At 35.4% G+C, this 14,312-nt stretch overlaps 1 protein-coding gene across 2 annotated transcripts in view; it reads right to left on the bottom strand.

The window, feature by feature from the left end:
• Positions 1 to 629, bottom strand: part of LOC113313330 (MADS-box transcription factor 23-like) — a 3,773-nt gene extending 3,144 nt beyond the window's left edge. Inside the window, exon 1 of one of the 2 annotated variants that reach the window (XM_026562094.1) lies at positions 147 to 629. In XM_026562094.1, the coding sequence (XP_026417879.1) occupies positions 147 to 409 (263 nt within the window). In that variant the 5' untranslated portion in view covers positions 410 to 629. The remainder of the gene's footprint in view (positions 1 to 146) is intronic. The other variant, XM_026562092.1, reaches the window with a different exon arrangement.
• Positions 630 to 14,312: the final 13,683 nt, after the last annotated feature.

Raw genomic sequence — 14,312 nt, 5'->3', positions numbered from 1 at the left:
AAAAAAAAAAAAAACATTTTATCTCAAAATTAAAAAAAAAAAATCTATGAAAACGGACAGTAAATTGCATGCATGATCATCTACAGTAAAAAAATAAAAGACAAATTTTTGTAAGAAATTATAAATCAAAGAAAAAGAATCCTTACCCAGAACTAGAAAATTCAAAGAGTTTTCCGGTGCTTGAAAAGATAATAAGGGCAACTTCAGCATCACATAGAACAGATAATTCCTGAGCCTTTTTCAATAATCCTGCTCTCCTTTTTGAAAATGTAACTTGACGACTAGTAGCATTCTCAATCCTCTTGATCTCTATTTTCCCTCTACCCATTTTTCTTCCTCTATCTTCTAATTTCCTTTCTGTATCTGTAAATTCTCTTCTTCCTGGTGTTGTTGTTGTTATTTGTACCATCAGAATTATAATGGGGTTGTTGTATAAATAGAAAGAGGAAAATCAAAATATAGGGAAAGCGATTAATATAGATTGATGATAGCAGAAGAAAATAGATATGACTTTTTAGGATTTGGGTATTTTTAATTTTCAATTTTCCTATAAATTCCTTTTGATTCCAAACAAGGAAAACATAACTAAATATAGTGATAAAGGAAGATAGAGAGGTGAGAGAGAATATGCGTACCCAAAATGGCAAAAACCATTGAAACGGTAACCATGCATGGCTATTTTTTCTATATTTCTCAATTGCAGTCTTTTTTCAGTAATTTCCTTGTGTCATTTTTATTTATTCATTGTTTCTACATTTGGAATATCATTTACTATATACATTATTCCAAAACCTCTCTAATGTTTCTTACTTTCTTTTTCTTTCTCTATTTTTAGCAAAATCTACTCAGCATTTGTTTGTCTTCTTTTTCTTCTTTCCTCGTAATAAATGGTGATCTTTTTCCCACTAAGATGCGACATCCAATAGATGCCTCGCATTACCTCTCTTCTTCCCTTGGGTAACAGAGGTAGGGTCGTCGGTCATTTGGTTTTATTTTTAAGCTGGTTTTATTTACTGTGTGCCGTATTTGGCAGAATATCTTTGCCATCTTTTACAGATTTGTTTTCGGCTTTCCTTATTTGTGTAACGTTATTGGCATCACCCTCGTTGGCGTTTCTGACAAGACATTGTAGAACACATGAAAGATGGTAAAGCTTCTTTTTTGTTTTGATGATTCTCAGCTCTACCATGAATGTACAATCAACAAGCACCGGTACACCGTCCATTTTTTTGATTGGTAGGACAGTGGTGCCTAGACTGCATCCAACTACTGCAAAGTACAAACAGGAGTTTTCATTTTTATTTTGATAATTACGGAATTTTGGTCTACGTAGTAAGAGGGAGTATGATAACCATCGTACCACTTGATGGTTTTGCAATTTGCTATTATAGAGATAAGCATGATTGTTGAGCATTTGTGGACATGATCTTTTGGCAAATTGATTAATCGCTGGATTTTCGTTTAGGCGATTCAATAAGTTTTCTCTATATAAGTGCTCTAGTTTGCTACTAGATATTCAACCATTGATCCTAGCTAATAGGTGCACGTTTCATACGACATACTTTCCAATATAGAATCTGTCTCTTTAGTATTCGGTTCCTTCAGTATTTGTAATCGGTCTCTTTATTATTACTCATTTATCAATGTCATTTAGTAGTCCGTGATTAAAGAAAAATTCATGAAGTTTTCCTTGATGCATGTTTCAAATCGAAAAGCATGCATACCAAGTGTGTGTTGCAAGTTGAGATAAGACAAGCAACTCAGTAGTTAGTCATTAATCAAGCCATACTCTTACACTAATATTTACTTTTCATCTTATCTGAGGAGACGTACAAATTTGAGCTAGACTGGGCTCTATTTGAGATTTCCAGGCACAACATGTTTGACTCATGTTCCTTGTACCCTTGCCAAGGGATGGTAAATTGGATTTCGCTAAAATTTTGAAAGAGTGTTTGGATTTCAGATGAGCCTCGCGAAAGCTTTAACAAAAGAGCTACCGACAGAAAGCATTATTATCGCGAAACTGAGGTTATGTTCATCTCGAACCGACATGCTTCCATAAAAGTCAATTTCATGAACCATCCTATTTTAGATAACTAGCTCGAATCCTCCACTTGCATCTTTAGATTAGCATGATCATATAATACTAGCACGAATATATAATCTATACGATAATAGACAATCACACACGACACAAAGATTAGGTGGCTCACCTTTGTAGGCTACATCCACGACCAAAACCACCCCGAGAATCTTCATTATCATAACAAGTTATTACATCGGCATACATCATATAATCAACTAGTTATATAACCCACTAGCGCTAAATGTTAGAAACAATAAGACATATTACGTAGAGTTTACCTCTTCCTTTGTTCTTCTTCTTCTTCCGTAAACTTCTACCGCCATGGTTGCTTCGACTTTAGACAAGAACACGAAGAACCTTATGAATTCTGGCTTCTCTCATATGAACTCTAGATTTCTCCCATACCCGTTCTCACTACAACTCATCTTCTCACATAGATTTTGCCCCATCACCAACCATTGTAGGACACAACGGTTGTGGCCCGCGATCACTCTTGTTCTTGAGAGGATTCTCCAAGAGAATGGATTTCTACTCACAATATAATCCCTCTTATATAGTAGACAAATCCCTGCTCTCCAAGTCTTAGAACTCTTAAAAATAGACTCACACCTTAATTAAGAAATCCTAAACTAGGAAATCACATAACTTGTGGAACACCCAAGTTACGTTCCGATAAGTTCCGGAATCTTCACGGAACAAAACCCCAACAATTATAAGATATAAAAAAAATTGCCTCATTATCGTCCAAAATTAGTTAACCTACATTTGGAGGATGCGAGGAGCATTCACAAAAATTGAGGTTGTGATGAATGCCTGATTTTTTCTTATTTATCCAATGACATTAGCTCAATCCTCACTCGAAACTTCATAAATTTTTTTGACATATGTGGTCATTCATGGTGTACTCGATCGTGGCGAAGTGGTTAGGGTTAAAAGTTGCAATTCATTTAGGACAAGTTGTAACACATGGGCTACCTATGTATTCTGAAGGCCAAGGTCTGGAAATAATAGAAGAACTGATTTTATGCAAGTCAGTTTTTTCTAGTTGGGAGCATCTGATCTTGTCTTCTTATGACCAGAAACATATCTTGTTCCATCTCTTTTATGAAATCTGCATACCCTTCATAAGTAGCCTATTTTTCCACAATAAAAACAATTTTAAGCGGCATGAAAAAAGTGATTTTGATTATCACATGAATGTGTATGTGCATGCTTTGGAGCTTGATAGAATTTTTCCTCTTTCCATCATTAACTGGCGATGAAGGTATGTCACTTTTGACATCAATGGAAGCCTTTGGTTTAGAAGAATTTTTAGCCTTGAGAAGGTGTACCTCTTTGCAAGTACTAGGATCGTTTATTCCTTATAGCCCAATCGTCGTGCATCACGATGATTTCTACATGCTTCTAATATCGAGGATACTTTGTTTGAGCTATTACCGAGCTTAAGTTCTTTGAAAATCATATTTTGTTCTACCAAACTTTTGATCTTTTCAAGAGCAACAGCTAGATCAGACTTAAATCGTTTTTCTCGAGAGGGGCATGCACATTTTTTTATCCTCAAAACTCACTCGTTGGGATATACTCGTTGCTTCAGCTGCAACAAGTGTTGTTTACAGCATTGTCAAAGAACTTGAATTTACACTGGATCCCTCCTTATCATAAGTCACATACTTGTTAAAGATTTTTTAAATTGTCATGGAGTATCATTCTTAGTCTCTGTCATACTAGAGTTTACCCTCAAATGGACTAGTATTGCTTACAGCTTCGCCAAAAATACTTATCTTTCTTTTTAGACCGGTGTTCATTGTCAGAGATCTTTAATTCACCAACTAGATCACTCTTTGTTAGTTTTTAAAAGATTATTCGCTTATGTAATGTCATGCTTTTTAAGTTGGTATGTTGATGGTAGATACCTATTAATTTTACACACAATATCTTTCTCTAGAATAGTTCCTCTTAATGAATGTGAAGAATTAACTATCTGTGAGAGTTTTTAGGTAAAGTTCATCAAAGGTATCATCATAAGACATACAAAGTTTTTCCCTGTCATATGCTATGTTTTGAAGCCTTGCTTCTTTCTCTGCAGTATTTTCTTTGAAAACTATCTCCAAGATATCCCAAGCTTTTTTCGAAGTTTAACATGCAGTCACATGATGTTGGAGATCTTGGCTTATGTCGTAATCCTATCAAAATTTTGCTTTGTTGCACTAATCTCAACAACATCATATTCGTTGATTTCCTCAGACGTGAATGAGTGTAACCCTTGATGACTTTCACCCGTTTATTGAAATCACGACCTTGTAACAAGAACACACATAATATAATTTTACACCATATGTAATTAGTGTCATCAAATCCCAGTGGTACATAAAATGAACTTGGTTGACACAAGCTTCACGTCTATAGGTTTGAATCGCTATAAAATAGACTTATTATGTCTTTACAATGTTTTCCTTCTCTGATACAATTCAAAAAGTAGAGGGTTCCTAGTGAACCACCAACTTTTTCATTCCTGAACCTGTATGACAAATTCCCTGGACGATATCAAAAATCAATATCCAAGGAAAACCTGCAATGGTCTTTTTCAAGATCCGAATTCCAACAAGAACAAGTCTTGTATGTTTAATATTCCTAGAACTAAGTTCTACAAGATTGATTAAACTTACTATTTTATTTTAATTTAATTTTAAATGAAATTATAATACGGGAATAGAAGTAAAGAAAACACACCAAAGTTTTGTTAACGAGGAAACTATAATCTTGTAGAAAAACCCCGGGACCTAGTCCAGATTGAATACAAACTAATTTAAGATGTTAGAGCATTGTTCGGTTGAACCCACCAAGCATTGGTATGTCAAATTTGGTTGTCATACTTTAGCTCTAAAACTCGAAGTTGGTTGATTAGATTACTAGAGTCAACTTTGTTAGGTTAGACTAGGAACAATAAAAATGTTGAGATTCGCTCATGTTACTCTGAAGAACCTGAAGACATATTGACTTCAACGAACCCATCATCCTTCTGTTCGAGGTTAGTAACACAGATTTGATTTGTTTCATTTTTACCTATATTTCTTTCAAGACGTTTAAATTGAAGACATGACATACGAAGATTACTTATGTTAGAGCATTGCTCGGTCGAACTCGCATGCGTTGCTATCTCAAGCATGTTTGTCAATGTTAGTGATCAAAATTATAAGTCTTGACTTCTAGTCTACTATAGATAAGGTCTCGGACTAGGATAGAAAGTGTAGTTGAGCTCAAGAACTCCATGGCAATCATCATACAAAACGAAGGACTACTCAAGGAACCGGTGGATCTTCATCGACTAAAAGGTATGTGGAGACTTGAAATTATCTATCACTCAAAAGTCTATTTATCTCCTATCTGGAGACAAAAGTCGTTTTTCTATATAGACTTAGATTATACACATTTGCTATTTTGAGCCGAGTTTATCTCGCCCATCTATTTCTCGAAATATGTGTTGGTGAGCTTTCGCTTTAGCCAAGTTCATCTTTACCTAGTGACGAAAGTCATGACAAGTTTCAATCACTTTGAAAATTGCTTACTTTGACGAAAAATAGTTTGTGAATAACAACTATAGAATATCAACGCCCTCTAAGAATGTTTCAATGATTGAAATGAGAGTTTAGATTATATAACCATTGGAGGATATAAGCATTGTTGTGGAAAAACATTTATGTATAAGTCCTTATTCCTTGAACCGAAATTTGCGAACTTTGTTGATCAAGAGAACCGAAATGGTGGCGTGAGCCAAGTCCGCGAACTCAGTCCGCGAACTGGCGGAAGTTCTCGTCCCGAGAAATTCTGCTGGAGTTTGTGAACTCCGTCCGGGAACTTAAGTTCGCGAACCCAGTCCGCGAACTTGAGTAGGTTATATCTAAAAATGATGTTTGTGAACTTATTCTTATATAAACTAAGGAATGCAAATTGGAAACCGTGGCTATATAGTTCATGAACTGATTCGAGTGAATCAAATCATTTTTGCTTCAATTGTGTCTTGTGTAGTTACATAAGATTTCCTTTCAATTGAACAACTCTCTAACTAGTTCATTTGAGTCACTTGAACTAGTTATGGTGAAGAAGAATATGGTTGATATGAAAGTGATCATATGGCTAACCATTTGGTTGACTATTGTTGAACCAACAAATGTACAAGTTTTGGTACGGTTACACAAGCCTAGAAACGTGCATTTCATTTCTGTGTAACAAGCTAGTTTTCGATCCAACAGTTGAAAGATATTAGCTTGAATATAATCAGGTTTTCATCTAACGGTGAATATTGAATGCTTTGTTACCAAGCTAACATTGATTGCAAGCCCTGATTTGAAAGACTATATAAGGGAGAATCTAGAAACTGGGAAACCTAATCCCCACACCTTCTGTGTGATATTAGTTGTGTTAATCTAGAGTTGATTCTCCTTCAACCTTTGGTTTCTTCTTCTAAACCAGGTTAACGACTTAAATACTTCATTGGAATTGTGAAGCCAGACCGATACTACTTTCTTGTAGGTGTGTAATCTGATCTTGTTGTTTCTATCGTACGAGTACAATTGTAATAATTGGCTTGAGATTGATATCTCTGATAGGCAAGATAGAAAAGTAATCACAAATAAACTTCATCTCATCGTTTGTGATTCCACAATATTTTTTTCGCTGCGTCGATTAAGATTATGGTGAGGTGATTAATAATACTAAGCTGTTCTTCGGGAATATAAGTCCGTTTTATTAATTGGTTGATGTTCACCTTGATTTATCAAAATACGGAACAAAACTCGTAGGTATATTCGTGGGAGACGGATTTATCTATTACCGTAGACTTTTCTGTGTGATACAGATTTGTTTATTAAAGTCTTTGACTTTGGGTCGTAGCAACTCTTACTTGTGGGTGAGATCAGCTAAGGGAATCAAGTACGTAGCATCCTGTTGGTATCAGAGACGTAGGAGCATAACTGTACCTTGGATCAGTGTGAGGTTGATTGTGGTTCAACTACAGTCCAGACCGAAGTTAATTTGGAGTAGGCTAGTGTCTGTAGCGGCTTAATAGAGTGTGTGTTCAATCTGGACTAGGTCTCGGGGTTTTTCTGCATTTGCGGTTTCCTCGTTAACAAAATTCTGGTGTCTGTGTTATTTCTTTTCCGCATTATATTTTGTTATATAATTTAAATATCACAGGTTGTACGTTGTTCAATCAATTAGAATATCCGGCCTTTTGGTTGTTGATTTAAATTGATTGAGACTTGGATATTAGTCTTTGGTACCATCCAAGTTATCTCTATAGTATTTGATAAAGACTCGTAGATTTCTATTTGCTTGAGTATATATCAAATCGAGAGATTGAGATATAAACTCTTTGATATACTTTTTATCTAGATTGAGTCTGACTGTCTAGTTGATTCTCTAGAAAGTATATTGGAGTTTGTACATAAATATTTCTAAGCGAAATATTGGGTGTGGTTGTTGTATCCCCACTTTTTCAATTGGTACCAGAGCAGGCAAACACGTTCAAGACTTTACAAGTCTGTGTTTGTAGCGATTTGACTCTATGGACAGAGGTGTTATCTCTGTTAGAGCATTTCTCGCTCGAACTCGCATGCGTTGCTATCTCAAGCATGTTTGTCAATATTAATGATCAAAATTATAAGTCTTGATTACTAGCCTATTAGATCTAAGGTCTTGGATTAGGATAGAAAGTGTAGTTGAGCTTAAGACTCCATGGCAATCATCATACAAGACGAAGGACTACTCAAGGAACTGATGGATCTTCATCGACTAAAAGGTATGTGGAGACTTGAACTTATCTGTCACTCAAAAGTCTATTTACTCTATCTCCTACTCCATGGCAATCATCATATAGACTTTCATGATACACATTTGCTATTTCGAGCCGAGTTTATCTCGCCTATCTATTTATCGAAATATGTGTTGGTAAGCTTTCGCTTTAGCCAAATTCATCTTTACCTAGTGACAAAAGTCATGTTATGTTTCAATCACTTTGAAAATTGCTCTGACGAAAAATGGTCTGTGAATAACGGCTATATCCGTCCTCTGAGAATGTTTCAATGATTGAAATGAGAGTTTAGATTACATAACCATTGGTAGGATATAAGCATTGTTGTGGAAACACATATATGTATAAGTCCTTATTCCTTGAACCAAAGTTTGCGAACTTTGTTGATCAAGAGAAATGGAAGTTGCGTCACCAGTTCGCGGAACTTCTCGACCCGAGAATTTCTGCTGGAGTTTGTGAACTCCTTCCATGAGCTTAAGTCCGTGAACCCAGTCCGCGAACTTGAGCAGGTTATATCTAAAGTCGGTTGTTCTTGAACTAATGTTTAAATAAACTAAGGAAGGCTTTTGCAAACCGTGGCTATAAAGTTCATGAACCGATTCGAGTGAATCAAACCAATTTTGCTTCAATTGTGTCTTGTGTAGTTACATAAGATTTCCTTGCAATTGAACAACTCTCTAACTAGTTCATTTGAGTCATTTGAACTAGTTATGGTGAAGAAGAATAAGGTTGATATGAGAGTAATCATATGGATAACCACTTGGTTGACTTGTTGAACCAACAAATGTTAATGTTTGGGTACGGTTCATAAACCCAAAATTGAACATTTCATTTTTGTGTGACAAGCTAAGTTTTCGATCTAACGGTTGAGAAATATTAGCTTGAATCTAATCAGGTTTTCATCTAACAGTGAATATTGAATGCTTTGTTACTAAACTAACATTGATTGCAAACCCTGATTTGAAAGTGTATATAAGGGAGAACTCTAGCAACTGGGAAACCTAATCCCCACATATTCTGTGTGATACTAGTTGTGCTAAGCTAGAGTCAATTATCCTTTAACCTTTGGTTTCTTCTTCTAAACCAGGTTAACGACTTAAAGACTTCATTGGGATTGTGAAGCCAAACCGATACTACTTTTATCGTAGTTGTATGATCTGATCTTGCTGTTTCTATCGTACGAGTACAATTGTAATAATTGGCTTGAGATTGATATCTCCGATAGGCAAGATACAAAAGTAATCACAAACAAACTTCATCACATCGTTTGTGATTCCACAATATTTTTTTCGTTGCGTCGATTAAGATTATTGTGAGGTGATTAATAATACTAAGTTGTTCTTCGGGAATATAAGTCTGGTATTATTGATTGGTTCTTGTTCACCTTGATTTATCAAAAGACGGAACAAAACTCGTAGGTATATTCGTGGGAGACGGATTTATCTATTATCGTAGACTTTTCTGTGTGATACAGATTTGTTTATTAAAGTCTTTGACTTTGGATCGTAGCAACTCTTAGTTGTGGGTGAGATCAGCTAAGGGAATCAAGTGCGCAGTATCCTGCTGGGATCAGAGGCGTGGGAGCAAAACTGTACCTTGGATCAGTGTGAGATTGATTGGGGCTCAACTACAGTCCAGACCGAAGTTAGTTTGGAGTAGGCTAGTGTCTGTAGCGGCTTAATACAGTGTGTGTTCAATCTGGACTAGGTCCCGAGGTTTTTCTGCATTTGCGGTTTCCTCGTTAACAAAATTCTGGTGTCTATGATTTATATTGAAATATCACAGGTTTATATTATTGAAATATCACAGGTTGTGCGTTGTTCTATCAATTAGAATATCCGACCTTTTTGGTTGTTGATTTAAATTGATTGACACTTGGATATTGGTCTTTGGTGCCATCCAAGTTATCTCTCTTTGATAAAGACTCGCAGATTTTTATTTGCTTGAGTAAAGATCAAATCGAGAGATTGAGATATAAACTCTATGATATACTTTTCATTGATTGAGTCTAACTGTCTAGTTAATTCTCATAAAAGTATATTGGAGTTTGTCCATACAGATTGCTAAGCGAAATGTTGGGTGTGGTTGTTAGACCCCCGCTTTTTAAATTGGTATCAGAGCAGGCAAACACGTTTAAGACCTTATAAGTCTGTGTTTGTAGAGATCTGACTCTATCGACAGAGTTGCTATCTCTATTAACGTACCACCAGTCTTCGATGGCTCTAATTACTTATGGTGGAAAATTGATATGCGAGCTTTTCTTCAAGCGCGTGATTTTCAATCATGGGTATATGTTGTTAATGGCTATGATCCTCCCGTTGTGGCAGTTGGTGAATACACCCTTGTCGAGATACTTGCTGCAAAGAAAAATTCCGACGGTTTGAATGAAATCATACATGCCATTACCCCAAATCTTCAGCACCATGTGTCTAATTACACTAAGTCGCAAGAAGCTTGGGAAATCTTAAAAACCATATTCGAAGGTAATACCAGTGAAAAGGAAGCTAGGCTTCAAAACCTTAATTCTGATTGGGAAAACCTTCGTATGGCAGATGAAGAAACATTTGATGAGTTTAATCACAAAGTGTCTGAAATTGTTAATGCATCATTTGCATTGGGTAAGACTATTCCTGAAAAGGACATTGTGATGAAAATTCTCAGATCGTTGCCATCTAGACATGATTCTAAGAAGCATGCCATCGTTGAGGGAAATAACCGTGATAATCTCTCTAGAAATACGTTGGTTGGAAAGCTTAAGATCTTTGATCACGAACATTCATCAAAATCTAAGGATGTTGTGTTCAAAGCACTAAATGACACTAAATTATTTGATAAAAGTAAAAAATTGTATATCTCTGAAGATGATCACTCTGAGACAGACTCATCAGATGAATATTTTGACAAGTCAGTCTCGATGATCACAAGACAGTTTAGGGATCTTCTATTGAAGAGAAGTAAACGGTTCTCCAGAGATAAGCCTAAGGCATCAGTCAAACCTCATAATCGTGTTCCTTCTAAAAATAGGGATATTGATGAAACTGATGACGAGGATATGCCTCATTGCTTTAAGTGTAAGGGATTTGGTCATTTTACAAACGAATGTTCAAATCGTAGAAAATACACTGGGAACAAAGGTCTTGCTGCAACTCTTGATGAAATGTCTGACAACTATGATTCTAATGAAGACGAGAAATCAAGTGTTGCACTTCTTGGTGAAAATATTGATTTTGATAATTGTAGCAATACATATATCAATCTTGATCTTCTTTCAGAAGAGAATCCAACTAATCTGGAAGAAAAAGTTGACCCATTTTTTGGAAACTATGTTTGTAATGTTTCAGGTTCCACTATGTGCTTAGCTGCTTGCACATATCAGATGCCTGAATATTATCCTAAATTGACGTGTTCATATTGTTCTCTCAAGGGTCATGAGCTTTCAAAGTGTTACAAGTATAAACACCAATTGAGGCACGTCAACAAGCTTCAACGAAGAGCAAATCATTTAGCAAGGAAGCTCAAACTTGCTTAGAAGACCGCTGAGGTATGTAGGATTTTATCTTCGTCTAAGAAGTTAGTTTCCAAGGATAAACCAAGACTATTAGAGAAGAAAGTATGGTCAAGTCGTTTTGATAGACAGAAGTCTGTGGATTCCTCTCAAGAGGAAAATGGTGGATAAATTGTTGTTCACCACAACGCAACATAATTGTGTTGTGTTGGAAAAATCTTGTCTCATGTGCCTGATCAAAAGAGACAATGATTTTGTATTTCTCAGGCTTTAGGAAAAGTTTTCTTTCTCATTTTCTTAGTTTTTGTTCTTCATGTCTATCAAAGGAGGGTTATTATCGACAATTCCACTCTTTATAGGGTTGTGAGTTGGACGTGTGCGAACCTGTTTAAAGGTTTTGAAACCCTACATTCCTTTTTCCTTCCTCAAAACCTTTTTTTATCTCAAGACTACTTGTTGAGTTCAGTTTGTGATTTCCTCTCACAAACCCATACGTTATGGATACTCCAAGCATGTTGTCTTCTGATGGAAAAGATGTTAATGTGATTGTTAAGCCATCAATCATGAAGGAAAAAGAAAAATCTCCATTATCTCTTACCTTGAAAAGAACAAGAAGGAATGTGAGGAAGCCAAGAGTCGTTCCTTCAAACTCTCAGAAGTTTTTTGGTGTTCTTGAAGAGTTGAAGGAGATGCGAAAGGAGATTCAACAAATAAAGGCTTTTGTGTATAAGACTCATGAGATTCAGAAGGCTCTGGTTCGACAACATCAGCCAAGAAGGTTTATTGATATAAACTCCTACCTTAATGAACCTTATGTTCCAATGGATGTTGACGACAAGGAGTTCGGGGATGATAAAGAATTCTTCAAAGGTCTTATCGTCTAGTAAATCTTCTATTTTCTTGTTTTTGTTTAGAAGAATAACTAGAGGTTGAAATAACCATTATTGTGATTACACATATCTATGTCCAACGTTTTCATCTTCATGCTTTTAGATTTATTGGTTTAAATTCTAAATTTGTATGGAAGATGATTTTTGCAGTATTAATCTTTATGGTTTTATATATTGCAATATTGTTATGGGATATGTGTGTTTACGTCCGTGAACTTGATTGTCCCATATCTTGTCAAAAGTAAAGTTATTCATGAATTGATATGCATGTTTTGATGAAAGAATGAATGGACTTTTGACAAATACAAAAGTTAAGCTTATATTGTCAGTGTTTGATGGAATATAGGTTAAAATCTTTTGTTAGCAAGGATTATGTCTATTGTATGTCATGTGCAAATGGTGATGGAAAATAGAATGAATCCTTGTGTATTCCGCAGTAATTGATCTTCCCTGATCCATATTTTATGTATTACTGTGAGGCTCCGTAAAGTGTCTTATGTTGAGCATTAAACAACCAAGTTGATTATTTTTGATTAGCCATGTTGTTGTTCCGTAAGGTACTTTATGTCGAGCATTTTCAACTAAATTAATCACCTTGTTTGGTTATTTAATTGTTGCTTCATAAGCCTTCTTATGTCGAGCATGACCAATTAAATTGATTACTTTTGTGATTAATTTGGTTGTGTATCTCAATTAGATTAATTATGGGTTCTCTTGTGATTAATCTAATTGTATTTTTTTTAAGTCTCCATAAGTTCACTTATGTTTGAGCATTTGTCGATTAAATTAATCATGGGTTCTCTTGTGGTTAATTTAATTGAACTTTTTGGATTCAAATTCATACTTGTATGTGATTTGTTATGTCCGAAAAAATCCTTCTTTTCTTTCGAAATTAAGGTCGCTCTTGTTGTTCCCTTGGGAATGACATATTATGGGGGAGAGTTCTTTCTGAACTTGCGCGTAATTTCCAAATCTTTGTGGGGAGTGCGGCTGTGGAATATTATATGGTTTATCTTGTATCTTTAAACTCCTTGATGAATGCATTTAGCTTCGGCTTTATGATTGCATCTAAATAAGATGATATATTTTTGCTTTATTTTGGTCAAGAAATGTCTCTTTCGGAAATTTCATTAGGATCCCATTTTTGTACCTGTGGAAATTTTATTGACAAAAAGGGGGAGATTAATATGTAATTCACACTACAAATACATATGGTTTTCGGATCATTATGTAAGGGGGAGTGGTTTCCATGTGAGATGGAGTATTGACTAAGGGGGAGTGATACATATCACCATAGTATTGTTGTTGAAGTTGTGATATAATTGAACTTTGACACTGTATAATGATACTATGAAACTGCATAACAATGATTGAGAACTATTGTTTTCTGGTTGTTATAGCTATGGATTTTCAACAACGATGATGCTAAACTTACAACCTTTGGGATCATTGGAGTACTTGGAAGTGACGAAGATTTCGAGTGATGTTGAAGATTAGGCATGTGGAATAGGAGCTACAAAAGTTGATCTATTTCATTTTTGTATTCCATATGTATTAATAGTTTTGCCACTAAAATTGACAAAGGGGGAGATTGTTAGAGCATTGCTCGGTCGAACTCGCTTGTGTTGCTATCTCAAGCATGTTTGTCAATGTTAGTGATCAAAACTATAAGTCTTGATTACTAGACTATTAGAGCTAAGGTCTTGGATTAGGATAGAAAGTGTAGTTGAGCTCAAGACTCCATGGCAATCATCATACAAGACGAAGGACTACTCAAGGAACTGGTGGATCTTCATCGACTAAAATGAATGTGGAGACTTGAACTTATCTATCACTCAAAAGTCTATTTACTCTATCTCCTACTCTTAAGACAAAAGTCGTTTTGATATATAGACTTTCATGATACACATTTTCTATTTCGAGCCGAGTTTATCTCGCCTATCTATTTATCGAAATATGTGTTGGTAAGCTTTCGCTTTAGCCAAATTCATCTTTACCTAGTGACAAAAGTCATGTTATGTT

This window comes from Papaver somniferum, chromosome 9 (genome assembly GCF_003573695.1).
Source record: "Papaver somniferum cultivar HN1 chromosome 9, ASM357369v1, whole genome shotgun sequence".
NCBI lineage: Eukaryota > Viridiplantae > Streptophyta > Magnoliopsida > Ranunculales > Papaveraceae > Papaver > Papaver somniferum.
Note: the sequence above shows the minus strand (reverse complement) of the source record. Positions and strands in the feature narration are given on the sequence as shown.